The 23679-nt window shown below is 44.0% G+C and overlaps 4 protein-coding genes across 8 annotated transcripts; 1 reads left to right on the plus strand and 3 right to left on the minus strand.

Moving 5' to 3' along the window:
* Nucleotides 1-1145: 1145 nt before the first annotated feature.
* tmem245 (transmembrane protein 245) lies at nucleotides 1146-7498 on the minus strand. Of its 3 annotated transcripts, none has more exons than XM_037274245.1 (18): nucleotides 6864-7498; nucleotides 6537-6654; nucleotides 6318-6413; nucleotides 6085-6174; nucleotides 5760-5963; nucleotides 5526-5695; nucleotides 5219-5242; nucleotides 4354-4458; nucleotides 4201-4283; nucleotides 4017-4107; nucleotides 3838-3936; nucleotides 3628-3759; nucleotides 3429-3551; nucleotides 3215-3360; nucleotides 3052-3152; nucleotides 2789-2963; nucleotides 2505-2699; nucleotides 1146-2441 (listed from the first exon to the last, which is right to left on the minus strand). In XM_037274245.1, exons 1-18 carry the CDS (start codon nucleotides 7461-7463, stop codon nucleotides 2393-2395), a joined length of 2601 nt encoding a protein of 866 aa, XP_037130140.1. In that variant the 5' UTR covers nucleotides 7464-7498; the 3' UTR covers nucleotides 1146-2392. The 3 variants fall into 3 exon arrangements, with proteins under 3 accessions (XP_037130140.1, XP_037130139.1, XP_037130141.1); XM_037274244.1 differs by having other exon boundaries at nucleotides 5760-5960; nucleotides 6067-6174; XM_037274246.1 differs by lacking the exon at nucleotides 5219-5242 and having other exon boundaries at nucleotides 5760-5960; nucleotides 6067-6174.
* A 262-nt stretch (nucleotides 7499-7760) lies between these two features.
* Nucleotides 7761-22187, minus strand: LOC119136236 (DOMON domain-containing protein FRRS1L). 3 transcript variants are annotated; one of them, XM_037274572.1, is made up of 6 exons: nucleotides 22100-22187; nucleotides 9925-10115; nucleotides 9316-9400; nucleotides 9101-9239; nucleotides 8720-8966; nucleotides 7761-8663 (listed from the first exon to the last, which is right to left on the minus strand). In XM_037274572.1, the coding sequence occupies exons 2-6, from the start codon at nucleotides 10106-10108 to the stop codon at nucleotides 8491-8493; spliced, it is 828 nt and encodes a 275-aa protein (XP_037130467.1). In that variant the 5' UTR covers nucleotides 10109-10115; nucleotides 22100-22187; the 3' UTR covers nucleotides 7761-8490. The 3 variants fall into 3 exon arrangements, with proteins under 3 accessions (XP_037130467.1, XP_037130468.1, XP_037130466.1); XM_037274573.1 differs by lacking the exon at nucleotides 22100-22187 and adding an exon at nucleotides 10145-10486 and having other exon boundaries at nucleotides 9925-10060; XM_037274571.1 differs by lacking the exon at nucleotides 22100-22187 and having other exon boundaries at nucleotides 9925-10485.
* Nucleotides 19042-20292, plus strand: LOC119136279 (phospholipase A and acyltransferase 4-like). The gene is made up of 4 exons (XM_037274637.1): nucleotides 19042-19120; nucleotides 19233-19356; nucleotides 19437-19738; nucleotides 20062-20292. Exons 1-4 carry the CDS (start codon nucleotides 19067-19069, stop codon nucleotides 20149-20151), a joined length of 570 nt encoding a protein of 189 aa, XP_037130532.1. The 5' UTR covers nucleotides 19042-19066; the 3' UTR covers nucleotides 20152-20292.
* On the minus strand, nucleotides 20591-23473 carry alg2 (ALG2 alpha-1,3/1,6-mannosyltransferase). Its single transcript, XM_037274502.1, has 5 exons — nucleotides 23351-23473; nucleotides 22607-22783; nucleotides 22383-22520; nucleotides 22100-22267; nucleotides 20591-21606 (listed from the first exon to the last, which is right to left on the minus strand). Exons 2-5 carry the CDS (start codon nucleotides 22775-22777, stop codon nucleotides 20866-20868), a joined length of 1218 nt encoding a protein of 405 aa, XP_037130397.1. The 5' UTR covers nucleotides 22778-22783; nucleotides 23351-23473; the 3' UTR covers nucleotides 20591-20865.
* Nucleotides 23474-23679: the final 206 nt, after the last annotated feature.

Consider the following 23679-nt stretch of genomic DNA (forward strand, 5'->3'; position numbering starts at 1 on the left):
TGTGTCTTTATTTTTTGTCAGTCTCAAGAGTGATTCAGAGTATATTTAATACGTGTTGTTTCTCACAAAAAAATTAAAAAATAATTGATGCCCTCTTCTGTCACCAAGAATCTCACTTAACGAGGGTAACTTGGAAAACATATTGGAACGCGGCCCCCAGTCCTCGAGGGGCTGCGTTCCAACATGTTTTCCAAGATTCACTCATTAATTAAGTGCACGTGCGTGAAAAGTTTTAGCTCCTGCGGAACGTGAAAGAGGCTAAAACTTTTCACGCACGTGCACTTAATGAGGGTATAACTTTGAAAACATATTGGAACGCGGCCCCCAGTCCTCGAGAGGCTGCGTTCCAACATGTTTTCCAAGATTCACTCATTAATTAAGTGCACGTGCGTGAAAAGTTTTAGCTCCTGCGGAACGTGAAAGAGGCTAAAACTTTTCACGCACGTGCACTTAATGAGGGTAACTTTGAAAACATATTGGAACGCGGCCCGCAGTCCTCGGGGGCTGCGTTCCAACATGTTTTCCAAGATTCCCCTCATTAATTAAGTGCACGTGCGTGAAAAGTTTTAGCTCCTGCGGAATGTGAAAGAGGCTAAAACTTTTCACGCACGTGCACTTAATGAGGGTAACTTTGAAAACATATTGGAACGCGGCCCGCAGTCCTCGGGGGCTGCGTTCCAACATGTTTTCCAAGATTCCCCTAATTAATTAAGTGCACGTGCGTGAAAAGTTTTAGCTCCTGCGGAACGTGAAAGAGGCTAAAACTTTTCACGCACGTGCACTTAATTAACGAGGGGAATCTCGGAAAACATATTGGAACGCGGCCCCCAGTCCTCGGGGGGCTGCGTTCCAACATGTTTTCCAAGATTCACTCATTAAGTGCACGTGCGTGAAAAGTTTTGCTTTTGCAGAACGTGAAAATGAACAAAAAGTTTTCACGCACGTGCACTTAATTAATGAGTGAATCGAGGACTGGAGTTTGGCCCCCCTGATATACATGATCATTTTTTCTATAAATATATATATATTATTTATATTTATACTATATATATATATATATATATATTTATTTGTATTTATATATATATATTATATATATATTTATTTGCATTTATATATATATTCATTTGTATATATATATATATATATATATATAGTGCTGTTTATTTGGCAGTTCATATCCAGTCAGTAAGGAAAACAAACAGTCATGTAGGAATAAAAAGAAAATCTGTAAACACTGGTATTGTTTATGCACACTAAACACCACATACACAAAATGAAAGGTAAAAACAACCCAATGTCCTATCTCGTCTACAACACATGTATCGTCACTTAGCCACTGATTATATACCAAGCTTTACGTGGTGATAAGCACTATAAACTCCTAAAGTGCTAGTGTAGTAAAAACAAGTCAATAAGTGTGATAAAATCAGTGCAGCGTCTTGAGCTCTAACGGGGACAGACTCCATTTTGGTCAATTTCTAGAACAGTCAGTTCAAGTTGTATTTTAGAACTTAAAGTTAAGTGCAACAGTGGTCCAAGTAAGTCTTCATGTAAATATCTGGAGTAAACTTGAAAAATGGAGTATGCCCATCTTAGTTCTCAGTTGGCTCATGATCAAAAGATGTAACATGTTTCTTACTGCTTTGTTAAAAGGAAAAAAAAAACTGTGACAGTGTGTTGCTGGAGAGCAGGCGTGTGCTTTGTTATTACAAGTACATTTTGTGCAAACTCAGCGCTACTTGGAAGGACATATGAGTAGGGTTGCAAAATACCAAAGATTTTTTTAATGTTACAAAATAAATGTTAATAATTGCGTATGGCGCCCTGGCGCAAAACAGCCACCTAAAAATAATTAAAATTTACCCGTAGATAGTGTTTGTCTGTTAGAAGATCTGAAAATCACTTCTATGTAGTTCTTTGGCACCAGGATCATTTCTTACAGTTACTATTCATGGGTTAAGGTAAATGTCTGGCAATGAATGAGTAGTTTCTCACATTCAACTGAATATTTCCAATGTGGTAAAGCTTAAGCAAAACCACACGTTTGTGGCCCTTTGCAACCAGAACCCAAGAAATGTCCACATTGTGGACGTCTTTGGAAAGAAGTTGTTGATGATGATGATGTAAGCACTATGGGGTGTGTTTAGAAAATTGTCTCACCCTGTCGAGCTTGCATTATTTTTTGGGCAGAGGAGACAACGTGGTCCACCTCATAATTTTTTTTGATCAACAGCGGCAGGTAGCGTTTTGCTCGGAGCAACGCTGCAGCAAAGCATCGTGGGAGCGCATCGGGGACGACATCTTTCCTGCCTGTGGCGGCGTCTGGTCAGACCTGCAGAGCCACATGCGAAGTAGCCATCAAGCTTGGCGACGTTCCGCCGCTGTGAGGTCACTCGTTGCTCTTCTTCAGGACCATTGGCGTCGATTCAGAGAAAGCCCTGGAGGTGGGACGAAACAATAAATATAAAGGAATGTGATTCGGTTGCCGCGGCGATGGCCACCTGTTGCCGGGCTGGGGCCAACCCGCCTGGATGGGCGTGGGGGCCGCAGAATTGGGGCTCATCAGCATGGCGCTGTAAATGTTGGCCGCCACCACCAGGATGCACAGCAGGATGGGCCCGATGATGGCGCCCTCCAGACCCAGGTAGTAGGCGCCGCCCGCCACCGCTAAGCCTGTCAGGTAGGGGTGACCCCCACTGAAACACACAAACTAAACTGTAACTCTGAGCATTCATAGAAATTGGACAGAATTCCTAATAAAAGATCCCGCGTTTCAGACACCCACCCCGAGATGTCCGAGTAGATGGCGGTGTCCACGAAGTACGTGGGCAGCAGATGGCAGACGAGCAGCAGCACGGCTTTGACGCCTTCACCCTGCGCCAGCCACAAGTCGCACACGGCGGGCACGGCGGCCCAGTACGTGCCAAGGAAGGGCACCGCGCCCAAGATGGCAGCCAGAGCTTTTTGGCGCAGAAGACAAAAGACAAAGAAGCTTGGCGAGCGAGGGAAGGAAAAATGAAAACAAGCTGCACTTGGCACGAGACTCACCTGAAGGAATGAAGACCACGTTGATGCCGAAAATGGTGTGCGTGAGCCAAGTGTACAGGCCGTAGAAGGCGGCCATCTTGAGAGAGGCATCAAACACGCCTCTGTGATAAGAGTCTTGATATTAATAATCGTCTTGTAATTCCCTTGGCAACGAGTCCGCTACCTGATGGCCTCCTCCACAGACTGTCCGACGATGTTGGACGAAGGTCCCGGCTGCGACAGTGGCGTCAGGCTGATGACCCACTTGACAGGTTTGTAGTACTCTCCGCTGGAGCTCAACAGGTAGAACAGGGTGGTCAAGAAGATCACCTGAGATGACACAAGCACGTTTGTGCACCGCCACGAGACAGCGAGCGACCAGGTAGGAAGACGCCTACCAGGCTGAGGACAAAGTTGAGCACAGCTGTGCCGCTGTGAAAGAGCACAGTAAGGAGGGTGGTGGTCGTGGAGATGAGAAGACCAACGTTCCTGCTCATCACCACCCAGAGGGACTCCAGAATCTGAAAGAAAACAGCATCAGCTTTTAAGAAAACAGCAAAGCGGCATTTGTGTCGCAAAAAATTCAAGCCCACTTACAGACCACAGAGTCTCGATATTATCCTGCAGGAAGGAGGCGATGTCCTTCCAGTCCAGGATGTCCACCAACCAGCTGTTTGTTCGCTGGATATTCAACTTGGGACCACGAAAGCGACCCGAGTGGGTGACGTTCTAGGAACAATTGCCATGGGATTTTCAGGAAGGCGAACGCCAACAAACAAAAAGCACCCACCCGGCGTCCGTCGCTACCTTCACAAACCAGGAGTGGTAGAGTCGGTCCCAAAGCTCCAGAACTTGCTTCTCAATCATATCTGTGTGGTTCACCTTGTCTCCTAACATCTTGTGAAGCTGCGCAAACACACGGAAAACACGACACGTTTGGACATTTTTTTTTTTTTTATAAATTATAATGCGAGTGTAATGCCAACTTTGTGTGTTATCCATTCTCTCCCGTGCTCGTAGACGTTGGTGGCGGCCGAATTGAGAGCCTTCTGGACCACACGAGCTTCCGGGAGCAAGCTGTGCGAGAGAGAGAATAGATAAAGACAGAAGGTTGTTTCCCCCGAGCGATCGACACATTTGTAATCTGAACTAACAAGATGGCTGCCCTACTTTGCCCACTCTGGGTGGTTGGAGACTGTCTCGTTGATGAGATTACTGGTGACGTCAATGATGTGAGCGCTCTCGTGGTGAACCTGGATGCATCCGGTCAAGAGAATATCACTCAGAATGCAGAGATGAGAAAAAAAAGAAAAAAAAACATACCATGGCAGTGAGCAACAGCCCCATGAGGAGGGTCCCCGTGACCAGCAAGATGATAATAAAGATGCTGATGATTTTATCCAGAGAGCGCTCCAGCCACACCACCATCTGCGTGGAGGACACAAGAGGAAGAATGTGAGAAAAAAAAAGGGAGGCAAGCAGTGAAAGGGTTCAAAACACAAAAACGCGTGGACAAACCAGTGTCCTTCCAAAGTGGCGGCTTTGCATTGAAAAAAGAAAAAGTAATCTGAACTCACACTCTTCAAGGAGCCAAAATAAGCGAAAGCAAAGCCAAACTCACAAAAGCTGCACACACAAAAGCTTTTAAAGGTGTAAAGCCCACAAACATTCTTTTGGTGTGTGCATGTTGGCCATTTGGTATTTTCGGATCGTCTGTCTACATGTGCTGCTCCGCTATAGATGGTTATCTGTCGCTTCAAGGCTTTGTCACTATTTGTCAGAATCAAGTGAAATCAACTTGACTGAGGCAAAGCTACACATGTGACTGTTTTCAATACAATTTTTTTGGTTTTATTTCCTTGGAAACACTGCCCTCTGCTGGATTGAGGTCTACATAAGCCACACGCGCTCAAGCAAAAACATCACAAATAAGATGCAGGAACAGCACAAAAAAAGAAATAAAATCTCTACTGCATCTTCCTGTAAGAACTAAAATCTAACAGCAGGAACTCAAGAGGACAAGCATGGAAACAACAGAAGGTCATGAAAGAGTTAAAGCCAGTCCAAGCACGTGACTTCTTCTCTCACTCTCACATACACGTTAATAATTAATGCTCTTTTTTTTTCTCCGCCGTCGTTTTTGTTCATCCACACGCACACTTATCTTAACGGCCTCTCTCATCATTACCTGCTTGTTAAGCCAATGCCATAGCTTGAAGAGGAGAGACAAAGAGACATTGGGAAGATTGTTATTGGAAAGGAGTCGGCGCATTTCCTCCACGTGCAACACGACACCACACAACGCCGCCTGTGTTCAGGTGCAAGCACGTGGCAAGCAAGGAGTCGGGGTGATTGCAAGTGCTCCGGTGAAGTCCTCCAAAAATTGAATTCAATGTACTCCAATCGTGGCCTTGTCTTAACATCATGCGTGTTATTGACGTTATCATCGCAGTGAGGTGGGGCGGACACGAACGAGCACACAAACATTGGGTTACCTTTGTGTCGATCCGCAGCAAGAACTGCGCCAAGCCTTTGATGGGACCCGGCAGCAGAGCCTCCTCTCGTTCCCGCCCAAACTTCTCCAACACGGCCCACCACGAGTTGAGAGTCCTCGCCGCAAAGCTCTTCAGGCCAAAATGGACCACCAACTTCTTCATGACCCACACTGCAAAATCAAGGCAACTGTGAGGCGTAACATCCCAGAGGGGAAATACGGAAAGTCATGTTACCGGCCACGGGGATGGGCAGGAGCTGTAGGACCCACAAGTTGAGCCAGATCTGGACCAGGACTATGGCCCACGCGAGGAGGATGAAGTAGATGTCGCTGGCTTTGTGGGAGGACTTCTTCTGGAAGAGACCGGACGGCGCTCTTGGAGGGCGCTGACGGAACCCCGGGGTGGCTTGGAGGCTGTCCGCTGAGTCGCTGCCACCTTGAAAAAAACATCAGACAGCATTTTACAATATTTTATAACATTAATATGACCTGAAACTGAATTGGGAAATAAATAAAGGTGAATACATAAACAAACTCCTCACCTGCGGTGCATCCTTCCCTGGGATCAGTTTTGGATGGCAGGCTACCACAAGCAATGGCCATGTAAATAGTGTTAGCAGCAAACGACAACATCTGACCAGACAGCTCTCCTGAGAAAAAGACCTCAAATGAATCCTCACAAATACATTGTCAAAACAATTGCATGACAAGAGTCAGCGTTTTGAATGATTGACATTGGGACAAGGCAGACAGACAAAACCTATTCATGGGTGGCCAATTCATCAAGCCTCACCTCTGCCGGGGACAGGAGGCTTCTCTTGGGAGCCCACAATGAGTAGCAGCAACACCACCACAAATAAAGGAACCCTCCACGAGCCCATCAAAGACACTAGATGAAAAATGATCCACCATGAATTCAGCGTGAAACACTTTAAAGCCCCGGGGATCGGGCTGAATGCAGCCAGTGTACTAAAAATAAAAGACGGGACTTTCTCGTGTTACCTCCACTCACCAATGTAGAAAAGGAGAGTGGTCCATACAGGCAAGGCAGCGGACCTCAGGTAGCCTTCAGTCTGGGGGCTCCATTTAAAGCAGACGGCTAACAAATAGCCGATGACCAATGTGCAAACCTGTCACCACACAACAAAGGAAAAATATTCAACTCCAGTTGTCACCGATACCAGTCGTACTTTTGATACATAACATTTCCAAATGATAACTACTACTGATTCATACTTTTTGACATAACAAATGGCAATTTTTCTACATTTTTTTCATACATAATTTATCCAATGGAAAAAGGGGGGTGGAAGTCAGCTGTCATTGCTAATTCACTCACCCACACCACGTGGAAACAGTCCAGGCCAGCCCCAATGATCCCCCACAAGTGGCCGAGAAGCACTTGCATGCCGACGACGCTCCACGACAGGTAGAGGACGTAGAGCAGAGGCGCCCCGGCACCGATAGCCAGTAGCAGGGGGAGCTTCTCCATCACCTGGCGCCCCAGGAAGTCCACCGTGTGGTTGACGCACCACACCGGTACTAGCAGAGTGCCCACCACGATGGGCGTCCCTGTGTCCTGCAAGCCGTTAAGCCAAGAGCGTCCAAGCCGGGCTAGCGAGTGCTTGAAGGGGTGGAGGAAAGTGCCGCATAACACTGCCCAGAGAAGCGGCCGGAGGAAAGCCTCCAGGATGAAGTAGACCAGCACCGCTGCCCCACAACAGATAGCCACGAAGATCATCGCCCCGGTGTTGTAGAAGGCCTGCTTGATATTTTTGTCGAACTTGAGCGATGACGGCTGGCTTAGCAACTGGCTAACCATTCCTACCGCCGGTTGGAAGCTCTCGGAGAACGACACGGACTGAGCTCGCCCCGTGTGAGGGCTCCCCGGCGGAGCACCCGTGGCAGGGTCCGGTGACGAGTCCTCTTCGTCGGCCATGTTTACCCCAATCTCGGCTGTTGTCACTCGCCGCGTGTGAAACGAGAACGCGTGACGTGTGTGGACGAAGTGCATCATGGGAAACGTAGTTTGAGGAAGTAGCTTTCGCTCAGCAAGCGTTGGACAGCAATGTTTGCCTGTGCTTCCCACACCACTTTAGCCATCATTTATTATCACCAATTAGCATTCTGTGTACGATTTAAAATAATATTAATAATAATGATAATAATAATAAAATAAATGTAGGTTTAGCATCACAAACATGTTAGAAGTGAGCAGGGAGGGACTACCAACACATTTTTTTGTGATGTTTTAATATTTATTGGTATTATACAGGTATCACACTGTGCATGTTACAGTATATTTTTGTGAAAGACAATGATAGACTTATATTTAGATCATCTTATTTTTTACACAAATTTTGATCCCTGAAATGAAATATCTATTGGGGATTAAAATTGTGTAATGAATACAAAACATTTTTTTTAAGTGATCATGTCCAGCCATAGAAATTATAAAACATATTCTTAAGTTATTGCGATTAGTATCTCATACCACCATATTGTTACACAAAGCCAATGAGTAATCAAAATTAAATTTTAAGTACGAGTAGTTAGATGTGCATACATGGGCGTGAAAAAAAAGATGCGACAATTTTTGGGTGACATTCATACATGTGGCAAACCCAAAAATATATGATCAAATAATAAAGGGACACAGTCTATTATTGGTTCTTCTTTGTCCTTCAGCTAAGTTAATCATGAGCCAGTAAATATTTGCCATCTGCTCTTTTTATGCTCCATTTGGTGGTCATTTCTGAGCACATGCTGTGAATTATCTACTGTCATGAAAATAACTGTCCAGTGTAAAACTTTTGTATTTGTTGCTTTAGATTGGCAGCGGCACATGAAGTATACACCACATAATATATTTGATTTTAAAACGTCTAATAGTGCAACGCACACGCTCAACAACGTAATGGCAACTTATTTTATTGCTGCTACATCTTGTCCGTACACCTCCGCCTTCACGGTGTTCCCATTAGCAAATAAAAGGTGAGGGCGACTATGAGCAATAGGCAGAGGGGTGAGTTGAAGGTCTGGTAGGCTGTGGAAGGCATGAAGATGTCCTCATATTTGTAAATACTGACCATGCGCTCGCTCACTGGAGGATTGTCGATGTCGTGTCTGGTGATGGAGCCTGAAGAACGAGAGCCAATGATGATGAAGACAAGAACACAAAAGGTCAACGCTCACCTTGTATGGCAGGTCCCCAGGCAAACAGGTAATACCACGACAGGTGGAGGTCCACGAGCGTCTCCTCTCGCGGCACATAGAGCGGACGCTTGAAACGACAGGTGACGCGGTTGTTCTCGAAGATGCCTTCCTCGTCCCTCGCGGGGTTCCTCTTGATCTCTTTTGCCCACTGGCCTACGTTGTAGAAGTGATGGATGCGCACGCGGCCATTGTCGTCGTGGACGCAGCCCATGACATCATCGCCTCCCTAAGAAATGAAAATGTCAGGAGAAGCCTGCTCGAACATACAAATTATTAACGGGTACTTCAAATGTAAAGTCAAAGTACATCTTGACAAAGTTGTCAAGAAGTGAGCTCAGAACAGAAAGAACTCCATCTCACCATTTTCTTGTCAGAGGAGAAACCTACGGCCACCCAGCCGTCAGTGTCTGCGCTCATCTCGTACTCCACATCCGTCCCGATGCGACGGTAACTCAGGAAGTAGTCGCACGTCTCCGCATCACACCCAGGCTTGCCATACCTCAAGAACACATCAGGCCTTCAAAGTTAAATTTACTTATTTCAAATTGTGTAAAAAGACACATTCTTGCTCTTACCTGATGCATCCTTTAGTCACACCACAGTCGATGACTTTGATTCTGGCAAAGGGGTCCACTGGCGGCGCAGTGGGGAAAGGGTAACCTGCAAAAATGCTAAATCAGCATTTTGTACATAATATCATTGGTATGCCAACCCAAAGTGTGTGTGACACTTTTTGACATCTAACAAGCACTAGTTATTGCTGAACATAAATGGTACAGTAATTAAAATACAAAACAAATATTGTCCGTATTAGTGAAGCTTAATTGATACCTTTGCAGTTGTCAAGTCTCAAAATGTGACTATAGTGTGTATTTTCAGAAATGACAGCCATTTAAAAGTATTTATCAGGCGCTTTTATTTGATTACAACTCTATTGTGATGATTGTCTGAACATAAATTCAACATGCAGCCGTTCCTCCTTTGTATTTTTTTTTTTAACAGATTATTCTTTTTACATCTATCTCGACCACCTTCCAACTCATTTCGCGTTCATTTACAATTCCAGGCATTCAAATGGGGGCGAGGGGTGGCCACCGTTTGGGGGAGCTGGCCTTGGTGCTGAATGACCGTTTTCTGCTATATACACATCCAAGTTGTTCTATAGGTGAAGTGAAGATGCTTACCGTCATCAGACAGATATCTGGACTCCAAGAACTCGGACGCAAAGGTGCTGTACGAGTCCTTGTGATGCTCCTGGTGGCCCGGCTCTCCGTGGCCGGCCCGCAATGCTCCCTCGTCGGTCGGGCTCGGAGCGACTCCCTGCCATCCGATGACATGGATAAGCAGCGGCCACAGCGCAGTATTCATAGTCAATCTAGATTTAAATTGAAAAACAAATTGCACCAAAGTGGTCATAAAAGAGAGCGAGGCCTCATTTTTGCTGGAATCCCGTCGCAGGTGTCCATCTTCATCGTGTCCTCGTCCTCAATTGATTTTTATTAGCAGGATCACGCTCAATGTGGGGGTGCTCTGAGAGGCTAATCCAAACGTAAATTAGCCGGATTTGTAATCTTGCCGTCTAATTCACATGATAAGGATCATAATCCTTTTCGGAATCACGATAGCAATGTCCACTGGCGATGGTGATTGTTTAGATATCATTTTGTATGTACGTTAGGACGTTGGTGTGAAATGGTTTCGTCTAGTTTCGCTCCATCAAACATGGCCTCCAATGAGGAGGAGATACGTCACCATACGCATCATTTTAAAAAGGTAGTTTGTTGTCTTCCGAACATGTTATCAATCTATAATTTGCATGTTAAGATTTATTTCAGATTAAATTACAATAGTTGAGGACGTCGTATGTGTAGAAATCCCTACTTTAAAAAAATAACTACTTATATGAAACTTAAATATAACAAGTATTATAGGTGCATATCGATATTTTGTTTTTATTTTTATGATACATTTAAAAAAGAATTAAATGTATAATTTATTTGTTGTATAATTTAATGAAGACTTTTAAAATCTTGTGTGCTGTTCCAAGTCTCTCCACATGGTGGTGGCATAAAGCCACCATTTTAAAAAGTAGCCATGAGGCGCACCCGCTATTCATTTTAAAAACCTTGAGTTTTTTTCTTAAAATTTAGGGACAAAAATCTCCCTGAAATTCTAATTAAGGCTATGAGTAATCAGCATCACAGGTAAAATATATGGGATTATTGGCCCAACGATAAAGGGCAATTATGGTAAAAAATTAAAAATAAACATTTTATGGGCCTGATATTGAGAGTGATTGGGAATAAACATAAATAAAACAAAGTAATGTTATTTTTACTTGTATTTGTCATGTTCATTTGATGATAAATAATATGGCCCTGGTTTGTTCGAAAATGACAGAAATGTTTTTGCAAAGACAAGGCGGATGCAAAATTCCGCTCCTATCCAGCAGATGGCGCTTAAATCACACTGAAGTAACCCTAAACGACAACGCTAAACATTTCAAATTACAAGCGGGACTATGTAAATATTTTTCCACGGTACAAGCCCACATATGTTCTTCCCCATAACACCGTCATCATCTAAATCCACAGATGACAACGGAGCTGATTAACGGCTGATCATTTTCCTCAGACCACTAAAACATAATTTGTTTATCTATTATGTCCACTTATAACCATTCCTAGCCCCTTAAACACCGGCCACCCAATTAACATTCTGTGTAAGGGCAATGCTTATAATGAGGAACTCCGGGCGCACCAATCTTATCCTAATAGCCTTAAAGGGCCACTCATTAACACAACTGTTCACACATCTTTCCTTGCACATCACGTCACAGTGAAGGAGTGACAGAAAAAAAAGAGGAGAGAGAGAAAGAGAGAACGAGCGAGCGAGACAATGAGGTGGTGGTGCTGGGATCAGCCTGCTAAATGTCAGCAGCGTGTCTCTTGGGCCTGACAGACGACTCAGTGACAGCACAACAATAGCCGCCAGGTCCATTCGAATACACGAGCCGCTTGGAATGGACGCCGGCATTTGCTCGACTAAAAACTCACACAACTTTGACAATGCAAAAGAAAAATTCACGCACATCGAGCCAAATTGTATGTCAGGTCATGTTAGGCCAGGATGATGGGAAGGATCAGCAGGTTCAATGAGGTCAGTCTGAGGAGCCATTCCTAACACACAGAAATTCTGAATTTTCTTTTGATGGGTGGAGGATGGTTTGTTGGCTTGTTTGGGCCAACGTTTCCAGATCTTTATTGACCGAACCAGTGGTGGTTTACGGCAGTTTTTTTTACAGCAACTTTTTTACTTTAGAAAAAGTTGTATACAAGAAGACTTTTTTTTTTTTTTAGAAATCCGAATTATCCTTATTCACATTGACCGTGATATGAAAGCTAAGCTTTTTCTTTTTAATTCATTGTATTTATGAGCATTTTACTTTAGTTTCTTTTTTTTTACTGCCTTTTTTTATAGGGGGGTATTTTTTTAGCATATTGCTACTGAGTGTCTGAAAATTACTCTTTCACCACATTGGCCATGTGGCTTGAAGTCACACACAAAAACACAAACACACACACACACTTCCAGCTTTGAACAATATAAAGAATTGTCCCACGAGTCCTTTCCATTAAAAAAAATAAATCCATCCCATATAAAAAATGCCCCTGTGATAAGATGACTTGAATCTTTGTTTCTTTCATGTGGCTGCGAGAATAATAAAACAGCTGGAGTCCTCCCTCTTCACCGAGCAACAGTCGAAAGCAAGAAGAGATCATTTATTGACTCGCTATTTCCTCGCTGTCCCGCTCAGCGCCGTAATAGTCACGAGGCCGGCCTGTGATCCCACCGAGGGCCCTCCAACCCTGGAGGCTTCATTTAGGATGTGTCAAGGCCCACTTTCATCACGCAGGACAATGAGCACTCTTGGCACACCCCACCTTCAAGCCACTTCAAAGTTTGGCACCTAACAAGGCATGCCACCGCAAAGCTTTGCGATAGCACAAAGGTTGCCGCTTGTTTGTCTGCTTTGCATACGTCATTGGGTTTGGAGAAGTTTCTCCGCCGGGATCCATGTGTGTGTGTGTGTTGGGGGGGATGCTGAAAGCTTCCATCGTCAGTCAAATGTTTGCTTTGGTGATAAGGAAGGCAGAGATGAGATGTCGATCATCACACAGTAAACACGCTCAAATGCGCTGGCGTACGCCCACAACCTCATTCGTATGCACGCGTTACCTTGGACTGCAATCATCACATTGCAGACTCTCACGCGAGAACCCACTGTCACACAAAAAAAATAAAATAAAATCTTGCATTTTTCACACAGACACTTACATGGAGAAATTTTAAAGATGTGTGGGGAAAAAAAGTGTTTTAGCAGCGAATCAGAACCTGCTTGAATGGAAAAAAATGTTAAGAAAATAAAAGTTGAAGAGCTGAACTTTATTTCGAGGTACTCGTGTGTGTCGACTGCCATTTAACGAGTTTATTTGACTAATTAAATCTCAAATATAAAGAACAGATTATTAAAATAAACAAAAGGGACTATAAACATAATTGCTTTGCTCAAGGGTGTTCCACAGCAGCACCAATACAATAAAAGCCAAACTATTCTTCAGGGGTTTTAGTAAAAGGAGTTGCTCCTAGTGGCCTAGTTTAAAAAAAAAAAATCATAATACTTTCTTAGAATTTGAATTTCTTGGAATTAGATTACATTCTTGTTTGGATAAAAGCGATTCCTGAAGAGTCGTAACTCTCAAAAGTTCCCATCACACACACAAATAACTTCTGTTCAAACAGAGACAAAAGTTGGCTGTTACATCGTGAGATCTTTTCTTAAAAAAAAGTTGAGTCTAGGACACATTTTGTATTATTTCCTGCCACTTCTACGATCAACTGTAGTTGGCTTTTTTTTGGCGCGTTTTGGACCATAACGTCATGACAAACTGACTTTTAACACAACTCGGACAAAAGAGGTCAATTGTATGGAACATAAGCTAGTTAGGCGTCCGAACAAAAACCGCCCGACTGCTAGCTCACCCGCGACCCTAACGAGGATACGTCATTTTGAAAACATTTGATCACACGCACGCCAGGAAACTACTTTCCCAGAAGGGCGGAAAGATAATTTTGAAGCAAAATGCCAGATGGAGGTGTTGAGAAGAGTCTTGTTGTCTGCAACATTTGCAACAAAGACTTTGGTTATCCACAAAGCCCTTGAAGCCAGAACATTTGCCACCAGCGGCAAAAGGGAAGAACGGTGACGACAACCCGAAGGGCCCGTGACTCACGGATGCTCCACAAAAGAGTATTTCTGAAATACGGCATTTCGGTGAAGCCCAAAGCCATCGTTTTTCTTTTTCACCAGAACCGAAATTCCTGGCAGCACTCGAGGTTATCGTTTTACTGCAAATATGAAATATAAAGCATGCTGCAGCATGACGTAAACAAAGAGTCAACATGGTTGGGGGGTGGCTGACCAGAAAAGAAAAAACAAAATTGTTTCAAAATTTCATTTCATTCAGTTTTTCACTTTACTTTGATTTTTTTTTTTGATCAATGACATCTTTTCTAACATAAGAATATTTTTCTGTAATCATTAATATTCAAATCCAGGTCCATGGATGCAATTCAGTTTACAAATACATGTCATCAAATTATTCTTTATTGAAATCAATTGAACTGTAACCGCCTCAAAAAATATTTGTACATTTTTCATGTAAAATGACAAAATCCAAATAAAACTATAAAACGTAATATTTTGTTTAAATTTTATGTACGTGATGTTTTTATGCAGTTAGCCTATTTATTAAACACCAACGTCGCTCTCCACCTTACGTCTGCATTAGCTAACATTGTCACTGCCTTAAAAGTGGACTTAAGCATTAAGCTTGAGACACTGCTTGGGCTCTCTCTCCATATAGACACACTGAATGGCCGGGGGCCTTAAGCGGTGATTATAGCGCTGAGAAGTGGGAGCTGGGGGCCTCGGTGTCATTAGTCTGGTTAATCAGAGCCTTGCTCCAGGTTAAGCTCCGCGGCCTCCCGAGACAGGCTGATGAGCAGATAGCCGCGACCAGCCTACAGTGCTCAGGTCTGGGCCCCGGCAGCTCCCTTGGCCCCTACCCGCTCCAGACGGTAATCTATAACTCGCCCCTGGAGCACGGCGTCGAGGCTCAGGCTGCTGGACAACGCTGACACATGATGCATGGTAATAAGACACACAAACACTGCGACACACACACACATTTGCCACTGCTGCTGTTAGCAACCCGCAGTGTTTTTCTCCGACTGTGCCCTAGTAGATTGTTTAATGCTCCCAAACCAGTGACCTTGGCCTCATAACTGATGTAATTCAACATCCAAGTGTTTAACTACCCCTGTCCAAGGAGAGCACCGATAACCAACTCAGCACAATGAGCGTATAATGACCAGTGGGACTGTTGGAAACACACACACACTTCTAAACAAACTCCCAAGACGGAAGGAGGGCCTCAGCTCGGCGGGGAACCTCCCGAGAGTCGTATCCGATCCGCAGTCAACATTGGCCGGCCCGCTCTCTCCGGGCGTCCCCTGTGAGCTCATTAGCGCCAATCATAACCACTTCCTCGGACGACGTTGGGCGCGCCATCCATCGCCGCGCGCAAATGACGCTCTCCATCAGGTTGTGTGGCGCTAAGTGCGGGAATGCAGGTGTGTATTTGGGTTTAAAGGACGGGCAAGGTCAGAGAACCCCCCCCCACCACCACCACCACCTCTCAAATGGTTCCCAGTGGGCCTAGTGGGAGGGGGGTGGGACCCCTGAGTGGAGGTATTCAGGTGATGGAGTGGAGGACAAGTGACCCAGATGGAAGGGAGCGTGAGGAGAGAGCAAGGTAGAAATGGCTGCAAACACAGAACGGACCCCCGAGGACCACCTAAATGGAACGAGGCAACAAAGAAGCCTATCATCCTTATACTGAATAGATCTGTCCATCTATTGCTTTTTTTTTTTCCTCTCTCTTCATAATCATCCTCTCATTACACCCTAGTCTTAATCAGACGCTTGGCAAGACACTCATTTGAACGCAACACCAATCAAGTCACTCACGGAAACCCCTCAAGCCAAAGCTAACGCACGGGACGTGGTCCCCGCCCCTCCCCCATCCATCCCTCCTGTCCATCACCTTGCTTTTTTTGGGGGGCTGTGAATCCCGAGAGAAGGCGTATAACCCGCATCACCTCCCCGTCTCGCAAACACTGTACACACACGCGTGTCTACCGAGTGTGTATGCATAACGACCATTAGCATATTCATGATCATTGCCGGCCTCTTATTGTTTGCCCGCTCCATTAATCTTCATCTGCTGCCTGCCGACTGACAGCTCAATCTAACAGGATGTAAACGGGCACTGGCTATACACACACACATACACACACACACATAAAAAAACACACTTGTATCAACAGTCAAAGGGCTATTGTCTTTTTGTATATTTCTCACTCACACACTCACACACACTATGATTGACATCCACCTGTTTGTGTTCACCAGCTGTGTAGTGTTGCACCTGTGATCTGTAAGAACCTCCTGGGCCACAAGTGCTGTAGGTGCAAATCTAGGTGGACCACCCGTAGGCACACACACATGTAGACGCATGCACACACACTCCTCAGGCCAACAATGAGTTCAAAACATGCATCAGTTTAAGAGGATAAAAAAAGAACAATGCCATGCTAAACAGGTTGGGTGTGTGTTTGTGTGCGGTCGGCGGCAAGCGCTCTCAAATCTTAATGTGTTTGTTTAAAGCCGACGTGACTGACTGATTTGCAGCAGATTAATGGGCAAAATGAGCACTGGAAGCCAGCCAAGTTCAAGGGGAGGTCTGTTCTTTTGTCGCCCAACACACACACACACCTTCTATATGTTTATATAGCATCTTGAAAATACACTCACTAGACATCATACAGACAGAAACAAAGAGGACTTTCACAACTACTGTCAGTAACTACAGTAATATTTGTTACACATCGCTTGTGTTGAAATACTCATTGGCTTATAATATGATTTGGTTTTAAACTAAGAGTCGTTTATCATCACTATCAATCACAACAGAATATGAATAGCAAAAAAAAAAATCCTTTCACCACTTTGTCCTAAGGTGCGACAAACAAAAACAAGTTGTCTTGTGTCAGCAAGTGTTAAATAATCAGATGAACTTTGACGCCTCATAGCTGATAAGTGACTCTATGATGATAAATAAAAAAAGAGATTTGATGTGGAGGAAAATAATATATTAAAATATTAAAAGGCACACTGCGAGCATACCTTACTGTGATGGAGACACAAAATAAATGTCTATTTAATTTTCACAGTCTTTGTTGCATTTCCTTGTAAAATAAATATTTTTTTAGGAATAAAGCTCCTACGAGGTAAATCGCAAAGCTATGCGATGCTGTAAACGGCAACATACAAGCCAGATCGAGTCGTAACGTTTCTCCTTGCTGGGCCATAAAGCTTTTTTTTTTTTTTTTGCCGAGGCTCTACTATGTAAAATATTCCACTATCAGAGATCATAAATGCTTTATTGTGATCTTTCGCAGAGCACAGACTTTTATTTAGTAGCAGTAAATCATTCCTTTGCTCCGTGATATCAACAGCTGAGACCGTTCGTCTTCGTGGGAGGAAGACGTGCGCGGTCGGTTTTAACGTTTAGGGAGGGGAGGGGGGAAGGGGGGTTCATAGATTTCAATGGTTTACAAGGGCAGTAAAGTTTGAAATATATAATTTACAAACATTTTGCCTTTAAAAAACAGCTCTTAAAAGACAAACTGTGAATACAAATAGAGATCAGCTTTTATTTTAGCACATTCCATCATTTAGGTTGTCACCTCGTATAGATGTGGTGAAAGGCATTTTTATCATACGTTTTGTTTTTATATTTTGGTTCATTATCTAAAGCATGTATTTTCTTAAGTTTTTTTTTTTAACATGATACAATAAAATAAATTAACAACTTTTGAAAGAAACTTGATACACCATTGTGAATGGGTTTTTTTTTCTTCATATTTTTGACCAAAAACTTGTCCCAATTCCAAATGGTGCACTCTGAAGATCAACAATCTAAGCTGGGTGTTCCACAAAACCTCACAAAATACACTCAACATGATTGGTGAAGTTATTTCCCATGATTACCAACCTCGAAGTGGGTTTGTGTTATTTACAGCGCCTAATTCCAAAACAAAGGAGACAATAAAAGATTGTTAATTTTCCCTTTGGAAGACTAGCTCATTCTTAATAATGAAACATGTGCGCTGCTCTAAGCACCTTTTCACTAACTCGCAAGGTATTTAGTCTTTTCTGGGCCATGAGTTCCATGACCTGCTTATTAAAGTGGGAGCAAGAATTAATGTAGTAACCCTGTCCTTCTCATCATCATCATCATCATCTTCATTTAGCCCCATGATTAACTCCCAATCATCACACGTGATTAAAAGTCAGAGTAAAAATATTCTACAGCTATTTAATAGAGCAAGACTAACAAGGACAGCAGGTCCCTGAATGTCAACACAACGGACGCAGAGCCAGCGACTACACACAGACACACACACACACACACACACACGTCGTCGTCGTCTATCTTTGCCCGAAAACAGCCCTCGCCATTCCCGGCCTATCGACCGGCTATACAGCCCCATGCCGGATGGTTGGAATTAGAAAAGCAAGCCTGCGGTCTCATTAATTAATTAAACGGTGAGAGCCGGTGGCACCTAGGTGCCGGTTATCGCTGTCACTCAGACACGCCGTGATCTCAATAAGAACCTCACCACGGGGCACCGGGAGGCCAGGCGGGCACTCGCGCGTCTGCTCCCCCCCCCCTCCACACACTTTGACTTTCTTCTTCAAAATTCATTTCTTTTCCAGCAAAAGTTTGCTTCTATATATACTTCAACTAAGACTGATTCACATTGGCTGGTATGTTCTTCAGTTTATTTATTTAATATTTTATTTTTGGTATTATTTTACTTATTATTTATTATACTTATTACTTTATTTATTTAGTATTTTACTTGTAGAATTATTTTACAAATAGATTTAAAACAATGTAGACAAAGCTGGGCCTTCCCGTTTTGAAATCCGATTTTTTTTTGGGACAAATTTGGGGGATTTTACAAGTCATGTCATGGAATAATAAGTAACATATTAAGCAGTGTATCTTTTGGCCGCATCAACTCAAAGGCTATCTGGAAATCACAAAGGCGTGTCCACGTTGCATACAAACTGATTACAGCATGAAATAATCATTGTTAGTTGCGTGCTTGGTTGTCCTCGACTGACGTACGATGGACGGACAGAAACTGTGGGGCAGCCTTTTCTCTCAAATGCAATGGCAACAGGTGCGTTTTTATTTAATTGTTTTATTAAATCAATTCGTATTTATTTCATTTTAACACCTTAATCATAAACCTTCTAGAAATTTCCGCTCATTTGGATTATTTCCCTCCGCAGGTTGATAAGAATGTGTCCGCGGCCGAGATTGGAGACTTGATCGAATTTGTGCACCCGTGGCTTGGCGTGTCTCTATGGGGAGTTTATATGGGAAAAGGTCATGTGATTCATTTTGGAGTGGGAGGTGAGAGAATTTGAATTTGCCATACAAAGAGCGCAATATGACAATAAGGTGAGACATTTTTTTTTTCCTCTCCTACAAAGATGAGAATATGACTCAGAAAGCGTGCCGCAGCCTAATGCAACAGATGCTGCCCAGGAAGAAAGGCGACGGTGTTCTGAAGAAGACCACCATCACCTCTCAGCCCATCGCTGACATCCGATTGCCTGCGGGAACCCGCATTCGGGTCAACAACGACAAGCACCAACTGGTTCCGTCCATAACGGAGCAGATGATGCATCGCTGTCACACTTTCCTGCATCAACAGTTCAAATACGACCTGATCAACTTTAACAGCGAGCATTTCGCCACGTTTGTTCGCTACGGTCGAGCCGTGTGCACGCAGGTTTGTTGGATTCTTGACTGTCGTGCGAATAAAAAGAAGCTAAACCTGGAAAAATAAAAAATAAACAATTGATTTAAAAAAAGGAAAGTTACATCAGAAGATAAAAATAATGCACCAATGCGTTTTGGTGACAGGGACTCTCCACGCTTTGCTTTCCAGCCACAAGGGAAGTAGTAAATTTGCAACAACAACAAAAACACTTGAAATATTAAAATAGTATAACCTAACATGAGTAACACGATATGAGATCAGATTTTATGCCTCTAATTTGGCTAGCCTAATTTTGGCTATTACCATTGCTAATATTTAGTTTGTCTTTCCAGATTCCCTTTCAGAAAATGAACGGCGATCACGTCGACACCACCCAAACTCTTGAACTGATAATGCAGCAGCGCATGGAGACGGAAACATAAGCTCTCACATCTGCTTATTCTTCATCCTAACAAGCACCATAAAACCCTTTACTGCGCGACAGGATTTCAACTATGCACTGACAGTAAAGGACATACTTTGTTGGCTGCCCAAAGCCCCCCAATAAAGGCGGACAAAACTTTGCAACAAAGCGGCTGGAGAAACTTTGTGTGTCGTCTGTTTTATTAAGACTTGTGGAATGTCAATAAGAACATCTCTATACAGCGGAAGGGTGGAGGAGGCCACTGCCGTTGCAGACACGGTGACCTTCTGCTATTCTCCTCCTTGATAATGACCCAGACAGCGGCATACTGCCCACCAGCCAGACCTCTAATGAAGCCAAACACTCTCTATCATCTGCTAATAACCTCCGTGCAGCAACAAGAGTCACCGAGCGGGCCGGTGGCGTCTTTGGAATAAAAGCTCTGGGCAGACAGGAAGTGGAGGGGAAACATCCCGTTTATTGATTTAGGACCGCGTGGCGTGCCTGATGATAACTGCGTTCCTCCGCTAATAAAGACAGGCCCAAAAAAGGGGTTAGAAACATTTCACTGTATCAATCAATACTTTTGGTTGCCACGCTGCGACATGTACGCATTTGATCTTCTTCATAATTGGTATCAAAGGCTTTTCCTCAGCAACACTGATTAATTGTCCTCTTACAGCAACCGCCTCATACCTCACCACAGTCAGGCGCACCCAAAAAAAAAAATATGTCACTGGCTAAGGCCGACAACATATCCGTACAGCTGCTGCGAGAAGGCCTGGAGAGAGAACTTATCTTGCACCCTCTTCCTGCCAGCTTGTCCCATGTCCCTGCGGAGCTGCGGCTCCGCAACCAGCCTCTCCATGGCCTTGGAGAAGGCCTCCGCCGTGGCCTCGCACAGGAAGCCCGTCTCGCCGTCCGCCACGCTCTCCAGGGGCCCCCCGGAGTTGACGGCGATAACGGGGCAGCAGCAGTACATGGCCTCGACGGGAACGATCCCAAAATGCTCCCCGCTGGGCGTGTAGAGCGTCGCGTGGCTGCCCCGCAGCAGCGCCACCTTGACCGAGTCCGAGGGGGAGCGTAAGAAAGTCACACAGTCCTCCAAGTGGAGTTGCGATGCCAGCTCTTTCAGCTCGGCGTAGTGCTCCAAGTTCTCGCCCACTCGCTCGTCGTAGCCCCCCGCCACCACCAGGTGGACGCCTGCTCTCCGGCCCGGAGGAAGCACGCGCCTCAGCTCGGCTAGGGCTCGCAGGGCCAGACCCAAGTTCTTCTTTCGCTCGTATCGGTTGAGCGAGAGGAACAGGTGGGAGGTTCCCTCGGGAAGCAGCCCCCACAGGCTTTCCGATTCAGTGGGCGGCTGGTCAAACGTGCGCGTGTTGAGCGAGGGATAGAGGACGTCTGTCTGGACCCCTTTGAGACTCTGAAAGGTCTCCCTGAAGACTCCTGCGGTGAACTGGCTGTTTACCAGAATCTACATGCAAATAAAGTTGCATCAGGAGGACCATAAATTGTAATTTGGTGTGGCGAGTGTGTTGTTTTAAATGTGACTCTGATTGGCCGCTGCTTCAGTCAAATATTAAAGGCAGAATGGAATCGTTGATTATTTTGAGATTGTACAGGTAAGTACAGTATTTTAACCTTATATTAGTCACCCGAAAAAAGTCATGACCAGATGGTACTTCCAGCATCACCATGACATTGGTGTTTCAACAACATCACGTTAATCATTTTTATCCTTCAATTTGACTTCATTTGCCATTATTATTTCTAGTTTATTTTAATTATTATTATTTATTTATTTTTAGTCGAGCACTTTGTAGTCTCTCGTATTTCAAAAATGATCCTTCTACATACATGCATATATATATATAATGGTGCTGTGTTCTTTTACGAGAAGCAAAGTTTTGGAATCTGAATGCTGAGAAAGACAAACCTGAGGGTGTGACCCTTAGGCCTTAACATACCAAGTCAGCCATGCCAGTGGTTCGCTCTTCCAGGAAGTCAATGGGAGCACGGTAAAGCTTCTTGAGGGCTGATTTCCTTTGAGTTAGCAGCTGATCTGGGAAGTGACAGTAGAATAAGACCTTCTTTCTGTGACGGGATAGCCTCAACACTGGAATACACACTGACACCTAAGGTGGGATTTAAAAAACAACAACAACAGAACACGTTTTTATTCTATATGCAGCTCAAGAAATAAGCCTCCAAAGGTGCTCTAGGATTTTGATTCATGAAAAAGTCACTCACTTGATCACAGAAAACTACATCATACTCCAGCCCGCTGAAGAAAACCAAATAGAGAGCCACGTAGATCATCCTCAGGTAAGCACACACCGCATGGAAGTAACCTAAGACACTGGTGGGCAGCCAGTCACCCACACATACCTGTTGGAAGAGGAGAGGGAAGAAATAATTGTCGCACTACTATATATTAACATTTAGTACACATTATTACCTGAATAATTGCTTACCACAGGTAGGTCTGAGTCAAGGGTCTCGGAGAAACAATGGGTCGGGTCATAGTGGGCGGTCCAGATCTGGACATTACATCCCTCCGACTTGAGGGCCACGGCAGCGTCGACAACCAGACGCTCCGCTCCGCCTATGCCGAGGTCTGGATGCAGAAACACCACCCGCACCATCTTGACCTGGGCATAGACACAGAAATAAAGCACTGACATTATCTTAAAAAGCTTTCAGAACAAACATTTGACATTAAGAAAGTATCAAGCTTTGAGAAAACATTCATGGTCAATTCTTTCCAGTATACGTCATCTTAAGTGAAAAGTATCAACGCTATCGTTTCAACAACCTCGGACACGCCAACAATACGCATTGTTAAACCAAAACAATATGTTTTACGGAATTAATTGTGCCAATCAGGCTGAATGAACTGTTAACAAGCATGACTGTCTAACATTTCCAATGACTAAACTGATGAACAATGAACAGAGGCAGGTGTGTGTTAGACGACAATATGTCAATTATGTCAATAACAGGACCAACCACACACCTATCTTAGCTATACAGCGTGAATGATGACAAATAATAATAGTACAGTGCTTGACCTAAACACAAAGAGTGCATAAACCTGCCAAATACAACCAAAAACGAAACATTACGTTAATATGCATACGTGATGGTTTTAAAACCGAATACTGCGGCCACATATCCGTCCTACGTATGCATTAAAGACTACACATTATAACATTTACCTTCTGTTATCTTATCCACTTGTGATCGTGGTCTCCCTACTTGTCAGAACTTCTGTCATGAAACACGAGCGGTTCGCCGCCATGGTGGCTCCAAATTCATACGCGAGATAAAGCAAGCCGAGCTTCCTGGTTGCGCCAAAATGGCGCTGGTTTCTCCATTGACAAGCATGCGTCTCGTAGAAGACACGTCATCCAGAAAAGCGAGGGGACTCTTTATTTAGCCTATATCTAAAACTTCAATGATAATATTTAAAAATAAATATAATGATGCAGAAAATCTTTTAAACGTATTTTTGTATTGTAAATGTACGAACAAAAACCGGAGGGTA

This window comes from Syngnathus acus, chromosome 16, assembly GCF_901709675.1.
Source record: "Syngnathus acus chromosome 16, fSynAcu1.2, whole genome shotgun sequence".
NCBI classification, from domain to species: Eukaryota; Metazoa; Chordata; class Actinopteri; order Syngnathiformes; family Syngnathidae; genus Syngnathus; species Syngnathus acus.